The sequence below is a fragment of the Ranitomeya imitator genome, chromosome 1 (assembly GCF_032444005.1).
Source record: "Ranitomeya imitator isolate aRanImi1 chromosome 1, aRanImi1.pri, whole genome shotgun sequence".
Taxonomy (NCBI): domain Eukaryota; kingdom Metazoa; phylum Chordata; class Amphibia; order Anura; family Dendrobatidae; genus Ranitomeya; species Ranitomeya imitator.
Window position 1 is genome coordinate 280,953,342 of NC_091282.1, and position 17,834 is coordinate 280,971,175.

Here is a 17,834-nt window from a genome sequence, read left to right on the forward strand (position 1 = left end):
TTCCTGGACATGCGCAGTCTGAACGCATACGTACACGTCCTTGCATTCAAATGCATTCCCATAGACCAGACCTGGGCAAGATGCGGGCCGCATCTGGCCCGCCTGATGATTTTAAACGGCCTGCCAGCTAGCTGTCACTTCTGCCAGCCACCCCCGACACCGCTCGGCCAGCCGCCAGACGCTTCTGAGGAGGACCGCTGGCGGCTAGAGTGAAGGCCCCGAGCTCATACTCATCGGCCCTGTATGTCACGTGCAATGTGAGCAGCAGAGCCGGGTTGATCACCTGTTTATCGTAGCGGTAGCCATCTTCCCGAGGCCGCGCGTGTGCAGATGGAGTGCTCTGCTTCACGGGGCTTCAGGAAAATGGCTGCGGGAGGCCGCACGTGCGCAGATGGGGATCGCGGCGGCAATTTTCCTGAAGCCGAGTTTGCAGATTTAGATCTCGGCTTCAGGAAAATGCCTGCCGCGATCTCCATCTACGCACGCGCGGCCTCCCACGGTCATTTTCCTGAAGCCCCGTGAAGCAGAGCACTTTATCTGCGCATGCGCGGGCTCGGGAAGATGGCCGCCGCCACCGATATTCAACCCGGCTCTGCTGCTCACATTGCATTCCGGGCCGCTGCGTCACCTCACCGGTGGAAGGGACCATGCGCACGCCATACCGCACCTCTGCCGCAGCACCTCTGCCGTCGCCACACCACTGCTGCAACCCCCGCATGGACACTAGGCTGTGGCGTCGTCCACCTAAGCAGGAAGGGACCCTGCTCAGGTGCACGCCACACCGCAGCAACCCACCTCTGCCGACACCATGCCTCCTGTGACCCTGCTCTGCCACCGCCAGCCCTCAGGTAAGATACTGTAAATTCGGACAATGAGACGGACCCACATCTTGTAAAAAATCTTTTTTTCTGCAATTTTCACCTCAAATTTGGGGTGCGTCTTATAGTCCAAAAAATACGGTAATTATATTAGTCCGGCCCTCTAAAACCATCCCAATTTCTCATGCGGCCCCATGGCAAAATTAATTGCCCACCCCTGTTTTAGAGGGCCGGACTAATATAATTACCGTATTTTTCGGTATATGGTAATCTGAACCCAGTCTTACAGAGATAATGACTTTTGGGTTTTCATTGGCTGTAAGCCATAATCATCAACATTAACAGAAATAAACACTTGAAATTGATCACTCTGTTTGCAATGACTCTATATAATATATGAAATTCGCTTTTTGCGTTGAAGAACTGAAATAAATTAACTTTTTGATGATATTCTAATTTTGTGAGAAGCGCCTGTGTCTTAGAATCCGTGAAATCCGTTAGTGAAGGGGTTAAGTAATAAATTTGGAGTTCCTTAGTGGATACCTGGCATCCAGGAATGCATTTCCAAGCCGTGTGGTTCAGAGACATGTGGGCTTTGTCTGTGATTGCTCTTTTTTCCCCATTTTTAATAACTGCTTTTGAACTTCCCAAGGTCCCATTGTTCCCTAGTAACATAGACCGGAACATTTTTTTTTGTTACTCACCATAAATCCTTTTCTCTTCATGTTTATTGGAGGACACCGCACCAACCAAATTTCTCTTACTTCCGGGTTCTTTACCTAATGTACCGAGAAGGAGATTTGTTCCCAATAGATTGGTTGTGCTGTCATTCTTTATTTAGGTTTTTCTTTGCTGCTCCTACTAAATGCTACAAACTGATTAGCTCAGTGCTTGCAAGAGAGCTATAGTTGGTGGGAGGAACAAACACTTAAAGGGAATGTGTCACCAGGGTTTTGGAACATAATCTGAAATTGGTATAGTGTAGAGACGGAGAACCTGTTTCCAGCAGTGTGTCACTTACTGGGCTGCTTGCTGTAGTTTTGTTAAAATTACGGTTTTATTTGCTGTTTTATCAACAGTAGATTATCACTAGAGGACTAGTAAACCAGCTGCCAGGTAGTCAAGCATATGCATGAACTCTGTATAACCCCGCCCCCTCCACTGATTGGCTGCTTTCTGCTTATGCAGTGTGCACAGAAAGCTGCCAATCAGAGGTGTGGGCGGGGTTATACAGAGCTCTGCATTCAGAAAACTGCTAGATCTTCACCAAATAAAATAGTGATTTTATTAATACTGCAGCAAGCAGCCCAGTAAGTGATACATTGCTGGAATAAGTGTCTCTGACCCTCATCAGGCTGCTTTCTGATGGTTTAGCTTAACCCATTAATTGCTTGTCTGATTTCTAGTATCTGCAGCTATAATCCAAGGTCTCTGTGTCCCCTAATGAATTTGACGAGGAAAAGATTTTAAGGAAAGTAAAAAACCAATCATTTCTTGCCTGCATAGGTGATAGCTGGTGTATTTAACATATGGAGTGATGTGCGGCCAGCTCTTTCCTCCTAGTGCCCCATTATGCCACATTGACCAAGTTCACCAGAATAACGGGTCAAGTGACCCTTCTCATCGATAGCTGGTGGAGGTCCTAGAAATATAAATTGTAAATATTATTACTCAGAAGGCTGATTTCCCGGTCTACTGTTTTCTCCACCTCATAGGAAAACCTTGTCCACCAGCGCATTGCAGAGCTTCGTAAAGAAGGTTTATGGTCTTTGAGGAGGCTTCCAAAGCTACAAGAGCCGTCCAGGCCCAAATCTCACTGGGATTACTTGTTAGAAGAGATGCAGTGGATGGCTGCAGACTTTGCTCAAGAAAGGATGTGGAAGATGGCTTGTGCGAAGAAGGTAAGCTAGAAGGTTATTATGTTCTATATATAAGTTATAGAATCTTAAATTTAAAGATCTAACTCAACGCAGATGTTGATGCAAATTTTGTCAGAATCACTCAATTTTTCTGTTTTCTCTGTATAGTTGGTGAGAACTGCTTCCCGTTATCATGACGAAAAGAGAGCGAACAATGAGCGAGCCCAGAAAGAGGAGGAGAACAAACTGAAGCGTATTGCTGCTACCATTGCTAGAGAGATTGAGTATTTCTGGTTTAACATTGAACAAGTGAGCGCTTACTTTATCACTTCCAGAGCTCATGAAAATTTGTACCGGGATGCATTAAGTTCCCTTGGGTTGCTGAAGTCACAATCTTTCCATTAGACTAACTTCATACAAACGTAGTTTTGATCACTGTGCTGTCCAAATAGAAAACAGTCCTCACGCAGTCAGCACATGGGCTAGTGTTAATTAAAGGGGTGTTCCCATCTGCAAGATCCTATCCCAATATGTAGTAGGTGTAGCAATAATAATAGCAAATATTTCCAAATAGAAATGTAGTATAGTTTTTCTTATTCCCTGTCTCTTTCCTCATGTGCTGCATTGCAGGTATTCATGGTTATGACCACTAGCAACTAGCTGCCATCATATCAGTGGACGTAACCATGAATACCTAAAGTCCTGTAATGCCTGCACCTGAGGAGAGAGACATAGTGAAGCAGAAAAACTATATTACATTTCTGATAGGAGGTATTTGCTAATACTATTATTATTACGAAACAAAAGAAGAAACGCGGCAGCACTCACCAGTATGAATAGTTCAAATGTCCTTTATTCTCATAAACGCAGAGGCATCTTCGCGGCACAAGGGAGGGAGTGAAAAGGAGTGCAGTCGACGGGACGACGGCCGTTTCGCGCTACAACAGAGCGCTTCTACGGGTCCAACCATGTTATGCCATTGTCCTTGCTTCTATAATGAGAATACAATAAACGTAAAATTTTATTCATAAAGTTTTTCACTGAATAAAACTTCCTTTTTCTATTGATTTCAATGGTTACGAAAAACAAATGAATGCAATGTGAAAACAGTCCGAATTACATTTCAAAGGAAATTTTTCTAGGCCTTTTATTATATTTTTAATTGTGGATCTAAAAATGATAAATGTCATCCAATGGACATATGGATGACAAAGGACCAACATGCGGATGAGAAAACGTCATTTTTTTTCCTGGATTACAATTTTCTCCAGAAGTATATATCATTGAGAAGACCCCCACTGATCTAAATGAGACGGACTTGTTATGTTTTTCTGAAAAGTGCTTCTTGTTTCTGGAGATCACCTCTATAGCAGACAACAGTCAATGACATTATAGTTAGTCGTTACAACGAAGATTCTATTATATTTTGTTGAAAATGCTTATAGTGATATATATTTTATTGCTAAAAATGTTATTTTCATACCTTTTAGGTTGTAGAAATTAAGTTACAAATGGAGTTTCAAGAAAAAAGAAGGAAAGCTTTAAACCTAAATATGGACTCAATGAAAGGTAACGAACACCACAATATAATGTTCAGTCAGGACATATAAGAAAATCTGTCTCATGCGTGCCAGAGTTGGCATCTGCCTTTTGGGATCCACAATAATGGCTTGGTCCACATAATCATGAACGCAATGAATCACGTTGTATGCCCTGACCTAGACCCACTTCTTAAGGCCATCGCTGGAAATCCAAAAGCAACCGTGGCTGTAGCCTCAGGACAGTACTTTGTTCTTTGAATGCGCAGAGCTAGTGATAGCAATGATGGTAGTGCGCAGGGCAGATTGTCTATAATCACATAGTATTCATACATTACTGCCATGCCCGTGCAGTACTGTAGACAGAATAGTAGTGCCAGCTCAGTAGTAATATCCATAAAGTTGTCAGGGCACATTGTAAATATCACACATAAACTAGCTGTAAAGTGCTAGTCCCATAACTGTGACCATAATCACATAGCAGTTGTACTCCAGCATTACATACCATTGTCATTTTTTCTTAAGGGGTTGTTCTAATGTTCCCTTTTCAGTAGTGCACCCCGGCCTCCGGGCTCCTGCTATGCGGAGGAGGTCCGCTCCTGGAGAATGACCATTGGGACCAGCAGCATGGTCGCTTCAAAGGTCCAAACTGTGCGCTAGGAAAGGCAGGTTTCCCTCTGCAGCATAGCAGAAATGCAGGGTCACTGAGGCTGGTAATATCCAGTATTCCGAACCGCTACCGAGCAGTGCGAGCAGGCCGTAAAGCATGGCTCCTGCAAGCAGTAACCCGCTACTCTAATATTGTAGGATGGCCAGTAACCTAGGCAACAATCTATGCACTAAACTATAAGTCCCCCCGTTCTTAAGAACAAATCAAATTTTTAAAAAGAGGTAAATTGCAAAATTGATTATTTTTATCAGCACTTTTACGGTCTGCATGATTTTGTAATGTAAAATAAAGACATGGCTGTAATGGCGCTCTAATACTGATTACACTGATACCTTCGGTGAAGAAATCCGCTCTGTGGTTCTTCTTCAATCGTTAGTTGACGTTTCTAGCCAATTAGATTTCGGCGCGCAGGGGCCGGACTGTGCACTGGGTCTTCTCCTCCTGGTCTGTGACTCCACGCCCCTCTGCTGCCGCCTCTGTTTGAAGAGGGGATTTCAAATAGAGGAGGCAGGTCACTAAAATGTTAAAGACCGTAGGCAGGCGGAGGGGTGGGGGAATCAGGGAGGAAAAGGCCCAGTATAGAGTCCTGACCCAGTGCACCGAAATCTACGGTAATTAGCCAAATACTTTAAGTGGTGATTAACTCCTTCTCCCCTGGGCGATTTTCCATTTTTGTTTTTTCCTCCACTTCTTCCAAGAGCCAAAACGGTTTTATTTTACCAGCTATATAGCCACCTGAGGGTTTGTTTTGAGCAAGGCGAGTTGTACTTTTGAATAACCCCAGTCATTCTGCCACATATTGTACTGTAAAACAGGGAAAACATTCCAAATGCAGTGAAACTGCAAGAAAAAAGGGTAATTCCACAATGTTTTTTTTTAATTGCCATGTTCAATTTATGGTAAAACTGACCTGGCAATATGATTCCCCCGGTCAGTATGAGTAAGCAGATACCAAACGTGTAGTTTTTTTTTTTTTAAATTTAACTCCTTCCCGACCTTTGACGCCATGTAGGCGTCATAAAAGTCGGTGCCAATCCGACCTATGACGCCTATGTGGCGTCATGGAAAGATCGCGTCCCTGCAGATCGGGTGAAAGGGTTAACTCCAATTTCACCCGATCTGCAGGGACAGGGGGAGTGGTACTTTAGCCCGGGGGGGTGGCTCCCCCCCCTTCCCCCCGTGGCTACGATCGCTCTGATTGGCTGTTGAAAGTGAAACTGCCAATCAGAGCGATTTGTAATATTTCACCTATTATAACTGGTGAAATATTACAATCCAGCCATGGCCGATGCTGCAATATCATCGGCCATGGCTGGAAAGACTGGTGTACTCCCCCCTCCCCACCGCCACCGATCTCCTCCCCGGTCCTCCATCCGGTGCTCCGCTCCCCTCCGCTCCCCTCCGCTCCCCTCCGCCTTCCTGTCTGCTCCCCCGTCCTCCTGCCCGCTCCCCCCATGCTCCGATGCCACCCTCCGTCCTCCGATCCACCCCCCATGCTCAGATCTCCCCCCCCTTATACTTACCGGGCCTCCCGGTGTCCGTCCATCTTCTCCCTGGGCGCCGCGATCTTCCAAAATGGCGGGTGCATGCGCAGTGCGCCCACCGAATCTGCCTGCCGGCAGATTCGTTCCAGGTATATTTTGATCACTGTGATATAACCTATCACAGTGATCAAAATAAAAAAAATAGTAAATGACCCCCCCCCCCCCCCCCCCTTTATCACCCCCATAGGTAGGGACAATAAAAAAATAAAGAAAATATATTTTTTTTCTTTTTCCACTAGGGTTAGGGTTAGGGTATTTGCACACGGTGCGGATTTGGCTGCGGATCCGCAGCGGATTGACCGGGGATCCGCAGCGGATTGGCCGCTGCGAATTCGTAGCAGTTTTCCATCAGGTTTACAGTACCATGTAAACCTATGGAAAACCAAATCCGCTGTGCCCATGGTACGGAAAATACCGTGCGGAAACGCTGTGTTGTATTTTGCGCAGCATGTCAATTTTGTGCGGATTCCGCAGCGTTTTACACCTGTTACTCAATAGGAATCCACACAAAAAACACTGTAAATCCGCTGTAAATCCGCAGGTAAAATGCAGTGCCTTTTACCTGCGGATTTTTCAAAAATCGTGCGGAAAAATCTCACACAAATCCGCAACGTGGGCACATACCTTAGGGTTAGGGTTGGAATTAGAGTTAGGGATGGAATTAGGGCTAGGGTTGGAAATGGGGTTAAGATTTGGCTTGTGGTTAGGGTTATGGATAGGGTTAGGGGTGTGTTGGGGTTAAAGTTGTGGTTGGGGTTAGGGTTGAGGTTAGGATTAGGGTTACGGGTGTGTTGGGGTTAGGGGTGTGTTGGGGTTAGGGTTGTGATTAGGGTTATGGCTACAGTTGGGATTAGGGTTAGGGGTGTGTTGGGGATAGTGTTGAAGTTAGAATTGAGGGGTTTCCACTGTTTAGGCACATCAGGGGTCTCCAAATGCAACATGGCGCCACCATTGATTCCAGCCAATCTTGCGTTCAAAAAGTCAAATGGTGCTCCATCCCTTCCGATCCCCGACGTGCGCCCAAACAGTGGTTTACCCCCACATATGGGGTACCAGCGTACTCAGGACAAACTGGGCAACAACTATTGGGGTCCAATTTCTCCTGTTACCCTTGTGAAAATAAAAAAATTGCTTGCTAAAACATAATTTTTGAGGAAAGAAAAATTATTTTTTATTTTCACGGCTCTGCGTTATAAACTTCTGTGAAGCATTTGGGGGTTGAAAGTGCTCACCACACATCTAGATAAGTTCCTTGGGGGGGGTCTAGTTTCCAAAATGTGGTCACTTGTGGGGGGTTTCTACTGTTTAGGCACATCAGTGACTCTTCAAATGCAACGTGACGCCCACAGACCATTCCATCAAAGTCTGCATTTCAAAACGTCACTACTTCCCTTCCGAGCCCTGACGTGCACCCAAACAGTGGTTTACCCCCACATATGGGGTATCGGCGTACTCAAGACAAACTGGGAAACAAATATTGGGGTCCAATTTCTCCTGTTACTCTTGTGAAAATAAAAAATTGCAGGCTAAAAAATAATTTTTGAGGAAAGAAAAATGATTTTTTATTTTCACGGCTCTGCGTTATAAACTTCTATGAAGCACTTGGGGGTTTAAAGTGGTCACCGCACATCTAGATAAGTTCCTTGGGGGGTCTAGTTTCCAAAATGTGGTCACATGTGGGGGAGCTCCAATGTTTAGGCACACAGGGCCTCTCCAAATGCGACATAGTGGAGAGCTAATTTTTCATTCAAAAAGTCAAATGGCGCTCCTTCCCTTCCGAGCCCTGCCGCGTGCCCAAACAGTGGTTTACCCCCACATGTGAGGTATCCGTGTACTCAGGAGAAATTGCCCAATAAATTTTAGGATCCATTTTATCCTGTTGCCCATGTGAAAATGAAAAAATTGAGGCTAAAATAAATTTTTTGTGAAAAAAAAGTACTTTTTCATTTTTACGGATCAATTTGTGAAGCACCTGGGGGTTCAAAGTGCTCACTATGCATCTAGATAAGCTCCTTGGGGGGTCTAGTTTCCAAAATGGGGTCACTTGTGGGGAAGCACCAATGTTTAGGCACACTGGCTCTCCAAACGCGACATGGTGTCTGCTAAAGATTGGAGCCAATTTTTCATTGAAAAAGTCAAATGGTGCTCCTTCCCTTCAGAGCCCTGTCGTGCGCCCAGGCAGTGGTTCCCCCCACATATGAGGTATCAGCGTACTCAGGACAAATTGTACAATAACGTTTGAGGTCCAGTTTCTCTTTTTTACCCTTGGAAAAATAAAAAAATTGTTGCTAAAAGATAATTTTTGTGACTAAAAAGTTAAATGTTCATTTTTTCCTTCCATGTTGCTTCTGCTGCTGTGAAGCACCTGAAGGGTTAATAAACTTCTTGAATGTGGTTTTGAGCACCTTGAGGGGTGCAGTTTTTAGAATGGTGTCACTTTTGGGTATTTTCAGCCATATAGACCCCTCAAACTGACTTCAAATGTGAGGTGGTCCCTAAAAAAAATGGTTTTGTAAATTTCGTTGTAAAAATGAGAAATCGCTGGTCAAATTTTAACCCTTATAACTTCCTAGCAAAAAAAAATTTTGTTTCCAAAATTGTGCTGATGTAAAGTAGACATGTGGGAAATGTTATTTATTAACTATTTTGTGTCACATAACTCTCTGGTTTAACAGAATACAAGTTCAAAATTTGAAAATTGCAAAATTTTCTAAATTTTTGCCAAATTTCCATTTTTTAACAAATAAACGCAAAAATTATTGACCTAAATTTACCACTAACATGAAGCCCAATATGTCACGAAAAAACAATCTCAGAACCGCTAGGATCCGTTGAAGCGTTCCTGAGTTATTACCTCATAAAGGGACACTGGTCAGAATTGCAAAAAACGGCCAGGTCATTAAGGTCAAAATAGGCTGGGTCATGAAGGGGTTAAGTTATGAAAAAAATCAGAAATTGGTCAAAAAATCTTTTTTTCCGAGACCTGTAGCATTTTCATTATTCAGGATCTAGGACTGGGTGATGGCTTATTTTTTGTGTCTTGAGCTGATGTTTTTACTGATACCAATATGGGGTACGTACAATGCTTTGATTGCCTTTTATTGCAATGTTGCAGTGACCAAAATAAGTGTAATTCTGGCATTTGATTTTTTTTCTCGTTGCACCGTTTCCCAATCAGATACATTTATTTTATATTTTGATAAATCGGACATTTCTGAATGCGGCACTACTAAATATGTGTATTTTTTTTACTTTTTTTCAATTTTTATTTTTAATGGGGCAAAAGACAAGTGAGTTGAATTTTATTTTATTTTGAAGTTTAATATTTTTTAAAACTTTTTTAATTATTTTATAATTGTATTTATTAGTCCCATTAGGAGACTTAAAGTTTCAATCATCCAATCGCCTATGCTTCAGCCACAGGCCAACGTTGACAGGAGGATTGTGATGACATGCACATGGGGTCTTCTGCAGACCCCCCGACATTCATGACAACCCATCGGCACTCTGTGAGCTTGTTGTCTGCGCACGTCAAATGCCGCTGTTAGTAATTGATAGCGGAATTTAACATTATTAGCAGCTCAAAGAGTCCTGGATGTTGAAAGACAAGATTTGAGCGTGCCTTATTAAAAAAAAACAAAAAACTAAATGCATCATTATCGGCCGAATGCTGTGTTTCTGGCTCAATTACACACCATGGAAGAATGGAGGAGAATATAAGGCTTTGTTCACATCTGTCTGTGGGATTTGGCAATTCTGTCTTTTTTGATCCCCAGAATACTGCTGCCTGCAGTGCTTTTCTTGACTTCAAAATGACATCGCCCTTGCCTGAACTTTAACGGACCCCATTAAAGTCAGTAGGTTCTATCACACACTGCTGGGTTCTGTTGTATAACTCTACATTTCTTTCCACACTGCAAGATCACCTTTAGCAGAAGCCATGATGCAGATGTGAACAGAGGCTAACAAATAAATGTAAATGTATAATCCCCTTTTTTTATAATAGTGGAATCATGGCCGAAAGTGTTGGCACCCTTGAAATTGTTCCAGAAAATTCTTGAAATTACACACGTGCAATCCGTGGACATTTGACTGAAATTAAATGTTATGGCAGGAGACCCAGAAGGATCCCACTGCTGACACAGAGACCTAAAACTGCTAGACTGCAGTTTGCCAAAATGTACGTGAATAAGCCAAAATCCTTCTGGGAAAGCATCTTGTGGACAGATGAGAGCAAGATGGAGCTTTTTGGTAAAGGATTTTGGGTGGCAATGACCCCAAAACATACTTCAAGAAGCTCCCATTGAACACCTGTGGAGAGATCTTAAAATTGCTATTGTGAGAAGGCGCCCTTCAGATATTAGAGGCCTGGAGCAGTTTGCAAAAAAAGGGTGGTCCAAAATGTCATTTGAGCTGTTTAAAGGGAACCTGTCACTCCGAAAATCGCAGGGGGAGGTAAGCCCACCGGCATCAGGGGCTTATCTGCAGCATTCTGTAATGCTGTAGATAAGCCCCCGATGTTACCTGAAAAAGGAGAAAAAGACGTTAGATTATACTCACCCAGGGGCGGTCCCGCTGCTGGTCAGGTCAGATGGGCGTCTCCAGTTCGCTGCGGCGCCTCCTATCTTCTTTCCATGACGTCCTCTTCTGATCTTCAGCCACGGGTCCGGCGCAGGCGTACTTTGCTCTGCCCTCTTGAGGGCAGAGGATAGTACTGCAGTGCGCAGGCGCCGGAAAGGTCAGAGGCCCGGCGTCTGCGCACTGCAGTACTTTGTCTGCCCTCAACAGGGCAGAGCAAAGTACGCCTGCGCCGGAGCCGTGGCTGAAGATCAGAAGAGGACTTCATGGAAAGAAGATAGGAGGCGCCCATCTGACCTGACCAGCAGAGTATAATCTAACGTCTTTTTCTCCTTTTTCAGGTAACATCGGGGGCTTATCTACAGCATTACAGAATGCTGCAGATAAGCCCCTGATGCCGGTGGGCTTACCTCACCCGCGATTTTCGGGGTGACAGGTTCCCTTTAAGAAGCTTGTTGATGGTTATAGGAAGGGATTGATTGCAGTGATTTATTCCAAAGGGTGTGCAACCAAATATTAAGTTGAGGGTGCCAACAATTTTGTCCGGATTATTTTGGGGGGGTTTTGTGTGAAATGATGTCCAGGACAAAACCGTGTATAACAAAATGTGTAATTGTAATAATTTTGTGGGAGAAATACTTCATTGTCTGGAACAATTTCTAGGGTGCCAACAGTTTGTATAGACTGTATAGAGGTAGGAATAGATAATCTGGGAAGTCTTTTTCATACTTTTTGCACCAGGGCTGATTTTCGGCAGACATTGCATCTTACGATATTGTCATAAAATACACAGTTAGGATTCATGTCTGCTTGCTGGTTTAATCAGTCATTATATGATCACTCATGTGTGATTTGCTTGGTCACGTGCCGAGCTTTTCTTCCTTCTTCTCTGTATGTTAACATAAAAGCATTGGGGGAAACAGGAAGAGAAGTTAGTTGGCATATAATCACAAGAATGAAAACAGAGCCAAATCCGTGAGTACACTACCTACTGTTAGGATTCGGCATTATGCAATGCCTGAAGAACCCCTTTAATGATTAGTGGTTTCACCTACTAGGATACTTCTTTCATGGCTCCTTTTGAGTATGATACCCCGAAAGTGCCCTCGCTACCCACCACAGAAGCACATTATAATGACCCCAGAGTGACTCTGATGCCCCAGCAGCATAGTATGATGGCCCACAACTCCCTTACATGTGAATATGGCTCCCTATATGCAGTATGATGTCCCCACAGTTTCCCTAAATACAGGATGATGTCCTCACAGGCACTTTATACACTGCATGATGGCCTACTATACATAGTATGATGGCCCCCACAGTTCTCTATCCACAGTATGATGACCCCACAGCTCTCTATGCACAGTTTTCAGCTCCCACGTTTCACTATATACAGCATAATATTCCCCACAGCTACCTATACACAGTATGATTGCCCTTATAGTTCTCCATACACATTTTGAAGTAATCACGGTTCTGTATATACAGTGGGGATCCACCACAGCTCACTATATACAGTATGGGGGTCCAACAGCTCCCCTATACACAGTATGATGACCCCCATACTTGCCAATGTACATGTAATGACTGATAAAATAATAATACAAAAAATTCTGATCCCGTCATGTTGCCCCAGAGCGCTGCTCCAGTCTTTGCAGCATGTGGTCTGAATTTTGTCTCTGCAGGTGTGAATCTAGTAGCGTCATCGCACCCGCTGCTTCCAATCTCAGATGCACAGGGTGGCTACTGGAGGAACGAGCCATCGGTTCTCTCCTTCACCAACTGTATCTGCATCCTCTGGCAGGATGGGGTGAAGATATGTTGCTCTGCAACGAGTACCCCCGACTCAGGTGCCCCATATCATCCACGAGGTCTGCTCTTTGGACACCGTCTGATGGATTTTCCAGTGGGCCAGGCCAAAACTTAACATCTATGATATTTTTTCTCTGATAAAGCATATAGACAGGGATTGTTCTAATAAGATGAGGTCTGTAAAGGGAATCTGTCAGCAGGTTTTTGCTATGCAATCTGAGAGCAGCCTGATATAGGAACAGATTTGCTGATTTTAGTGATGGGTAACTTACTGTGCTGTGTTTTACTGTTGCAATAAATCAGTGTTTTATCAGCAGCAGATTGTCACTACAGAACTAGTTGTCGGGTGCCTTCTAGTCAACTTGATTGTGACCCCGCCCACACCAGTGATTAGCAGCTTTCTGTTCATATATAGTGTACACAGAAAACAGCCAATCAGGGATGTGGGTGGGGTTGTACAGAGCTCAGCATTGTGAGCACCGCTAGATCTGCAGCAGAGAAAACTGTAATTCTATCAGAACTGCTGCACTCAATAAACTTAAGTGACATACAGCTGGAATCGGGGTCTTTGCCCCTACAGTATGCTGCTGTCAGATTACATGGCAATAACCTGCTGACAGAATCCCTTTAATTGTGTTTCATTTCTGCATAGCGAATAACATGACTATAAATCTTTACTTGCAGGTCCACTTAAAACAATCGAAGAGGCTTGTGTTAAACACAAATATGGAAATAAAGTAAGCAACCCCTGTCATTTCTTTGTTATTTAATTTCTGGCAATATAGAAATCCTTTTTTTAATTAAATCTATATTTATTGCATGCATAATAAAATATAATGTATGAAAGCCATTCTCCCAAAGTTAAACTATGCTGTCCTCACCATAGGACAGGCCATTCAGCTTTGATCAATGGCATATAATCTCTAAGAAGCCCACCGATCAGCACATGATGAGGCGAGCACTGTATTTCAGCACTTCACGTAGAGTAATCTGGACAGCATCAGTTTAGCAGTGTTGTGGCCACATAGGCCTTCTTTAGGTTCCACCATGTCCAAATTGTTGACAGCCTTTCCTACAGCCTGATGTGATAGATGTGAAGCTCTAAAATAAAGAACAAAATATGATTCACATCTTATAAACATTTAAAAGAAATGAACAGATAATAAACATATATGTGACGTCTGTACGCATAACACGAGGCCATAATACCGACATGAGCTCGTCTAATGTCCAGAGGAATGGGAGACAAATAAGTATCCAGTATTAGAATCCTGTTTTTCTGTTTTCTGACAGTTTAAACAGACTTGGAGAAAACGAAAAGCAAGCGCCTCTTGGAGTGACGGAGAAGGTTGGTTCACATTTATTCAGTACATTCGTTTTAATAGAATATGTGGCTATATTTTATAATTGACATGGTAGGGTGGGGGGTGATCCAAAGCTAAAAATATCAATCCCTGCTTTCTCACCTGTGCCATTGGGGGCACAGGACCATGTGTTATACAGCAGCTTCCACTTGGAGGTGGACACTAAGTAGGTACCGTAAGTGTGTGCTGCTCTCACAGGCGAAGAGCTAATCAGTTTTAGCTTTGGACCTTTTAGGTTAGGAATAGAGCTTTGAATAAACACTCTGATGCCCCACACAAGAAGGGACAAACAGTCTGGTCCTAAGTGTGTCATTGGCATATTCTATCGGATGAGAGAATCGACGGTCCTGTACACGTGCCCGAGTCATTCACACCACGATTATGGCCAGAAAACCATCTTCCTTTTGCATCCACCACAGAACCTGGAAGACGTACTTCCATTGGTGTGAGGACTGGCAAGTCCAACCTATGAGATGTTCACTCTCCCAGTTACTTTCTTTCCTCCAGGATGGATTAGACTTAAGCCTGAGTTTATAGAGGACCTATTACTCATCAAAAGTGACTAGTTTTTTTTCTCCTTTTTAATTCCCGCTGCCCCCCAAGTAATTCATTTGCTTTTTACACCCGCAATACTTATTGAGAGAAAATGTTTTGCTTCCTGCTAGTTTTTATGGACTTTAACAAGGGGGCATGGCTGACAGTTAAGATCATATAAAAATTGGTAGTAAATAAAAAGACCCAGAACCCTTGAACTGTATGGCGGATTTGAAAAACAAAAATCAAAAACTGAATATTCACAGGAGAAGTGGAAATAAAATAGGAACAAAAGCTGCCGATTTTTTTGAACCTGGTAACATAGTAACCTAGTAACATAGTTAGTAAGGCCGAAAAAAGACATTTGTCCATCCAGTTCAGCCTATATTCCATCATAATAAATCCCCAGATCTACGTCCTTCTACAGAACCTAATTGTATGATACAATATTGTTCTGCTCCAGGAAGACATCCAGGCCTCTCTTGAACCCCTCGACTGAGTTCGCCATCACCACCTCCTCAGGCAAGCAATTCCAGATTCTCACTGCCCTAACAGTAAAGAATCCTCTTCTATGTTGGTGGAAAAACCTTCTCTCCTCCAGACGCAAAGAATGCCCCCTTGTGCCCGTCACCTTCCTTGGTATAAACAGATCCTCAGCGAGATATTTGTATTGTCCCCTTATATACTTATACATGGTTATTAGATCGCCCCTCAGGCGTCTTTTTTCTAGACTAAATAATCCTAATTTCGCTAATCTATCTGGGTATTGTAGTTCTCCCATCCCCTTTATTAATTTTGTTGCCCTCCTTTGTACTCTCTCTAGTTCCATTATATCCTTCCTGAGCACCGGTGACAGATCCTCTTTGAAGGGTTAGCCCTAATACCCAAAAGTAAATTTGAATTAATAAATCTTGAAAAATGTATAACTTTTGTAATTTAAGTCATGGTAAAATTCGCTACCATTCACTCTGTACTGTAACTTAGCGTTCTGTTTGTATTACCCACTTCCTATGACGATTCGTTTGAGAATCCCCAGTACATGATGGGATACTCAAACAAATCATCATCTGGCTAAAACTGCTGTCACTCCTCTTTCCGCCCTGAATTTAAGTGTCATCGGGGTGGCTGGGACATCCTGCCACTCCCCTTGCTTCGTTTGCGGCATTCAAGCAAAGGGTCATCGGTGACGCTCGTTTCAGGGCTGTTCCCTGCTCTGTACCAGAGTGTCTCCCTTGTACAGTGTGCGATGAGCTGTCTGCTTAGATGAATAGCAATAAGCCGGCAGCAGAGAGGTGTCACTGCGCCCAACAGAGACCAGTGACGTCCCCCATGGGGGTGGCGCTAGTCCTCCTGCCTGCTGGATCTAGTGACACCGCTCTGCTGCTGGCTTATTATTATTCAGTTAGGCAGACTATAGACCGAACGCTGCACTCAACGCACAGGGCACAGCGGGAGACACCACAGGTCCAGAGCAGAGACCAGCCCCTGAAACCAATGTCACTGATGACCCTTCGTCTCAGGGTGGCAAGCAAAGCAAAGGGGAGTGCAAAACTGGAACAATGGAGTAAGCCATAAACCACTGAAGATTGTAGATTAAGCAAATTTATTTATACAAAGAATGACAGACAATATTAAAATGGAGAACGTATACTATAATAAAATGAAAACGTATGGAGTAGATGTGGAAGTAGTTAAGGAGGGAAGGCAGACAGAAATCAAACAATAGGATCAAGGGAAGCAGCACTATCAAATTACTATGGCATACATCAGTGCACCATCAATAGTAGTAGGTAGAAAAGCTCAAGAGGTAACGTGCATAGTGTGCATAAGATAAAGCCTACCCTGAACGCATCATGCCTGCTTACCCATCGTAGGTCAGGACTGCTGTCACCCTCCTCACGGCCCCTCAGGATGCCCCAGCCAAACCCCCCTCCCCAATTACTGTGAGTTTAGGGATGGAGAGGGGAGTGACAGCAGTTTTAGCCAGCAGATGATGATTCGGTTCAGTGCCCCATCATGCGGGGATTCTCAGTCAAATTGTTTTAGGAAGTGGTTAATACAAATAGAACCCAAAGTTCAGTACTGAGTGAATGGTAGGGAATGTTACCATAACTTTCATTACTAAAGTTATTAGTTTTTAATTGAAATTGACCTTTGAGTTTCTGACTAACCCTTTAAGCTCTCTTATGGAACGGAGCTCTGCCCTTTGTTCGCTGCTTCAAACATTTGTCACATTTTATAAGTTGCATACGTTTGCATCTACTGATGCTAAATTAGGAAGTAGAGTCAAGTGAGGAGTTGAGGTACCGTCACACTAAGCGACGCTGCAGCGATACCGACAACGATCCGAATCGCTGCAGCGTCGCTGTTTGGTCGCTGGAGAGCTGTCACACAGACAGCTCTCCAGCGACCAACTATGCCGGTAACCAGGGTAAACATCGGGTTACTAAGCGCAGGGCCGCGCTTAGTAACCCGATGTTTACCCTGGTTACCAGCGTAAAAGTAAAAAAAAAAACAAACACTACATACTTACATTCCGCTGTCTGTCCTCGGCGCTGTGCTTCTCTGCTCTGGCTGTGAGCACAGCGGCCGGAAAGCAGAGCGGTGACGTCACCGCTCTGCTTTCCAGCCGCTGTGCTTACACAGGGCAGAGAAGCAGAGCGCCGAGGGACAGACAGCGGAAGGTAAGTATGTAGTGTTTTTTTTTTTTTTTACTTTTACGCTGGTAACCAGGGTAAACATCGGGTTACTAAGCGCGGCCCTGCGCTTAGTAACCCGATGTTTACCCTGGTTACCAGTGAAGACATCGCTGAATCGGCGTCACACACGCCGATTCAGCGATGTCTGCAGGGAGTCCAGCGACGAAATAAAGTTCTGGACTTTCTGCAGCGACCAACGACATCACAGCAGGATTCTGATCGCTGCTGTGTGTCAAACTGAACGATATCTCTAGCCAGGACGCTGCAACGTCACGGATCGCTAGCGATATCGTTCAGTGTGACGGTACCTTTAGGGTCCAGCAGATGACAGATAGACAAACCACATCCTCCATTGTCTGCATATCCACCTCTAAGGACTGCTTTAGAACATCTCATGGTCCTGTGTCCTTCAATGGAG

The 17,834-nt window shown here is 44.0% G+C and overlaps 1 protein-coding gene across 2 annotated transcripts in view; it reads left to right on the forward strand.

Moving 5' to 3' along the window:
* LOC138669066 (E1A-binding protein p400-like) overlaps positions 1-17,834 on the forward strand; it is a 242,603-nt gene that overhangs the window by 64,681 nt on the left and 160,088 nt on the right. For both annotated transcript variants that reach the window (XM_069756070.1, XM_069756071.1), the window contains 5 exons: positions 2,534-2,719; positions 2,846-2,986; positions 4,168-4,246; positions 13,504-13,556; positions 14,113-14,167. In XM_069756070.1, coding sequence (XP_069612171.1) covers positions 2,534-2,719; positions 2,846-2,986; positions 4,168-4,246; positions 13,504-13,556; positions 14,113-14,167 — 514 coding nt within the window. The remainder of the gene's footprint in view (positions 1-2,533; positions 2,720-2,845; positions 2,987-4,167; positions 4,247-13,503; positions 13,557-14,112; positions 14,168-17,834) is intronic.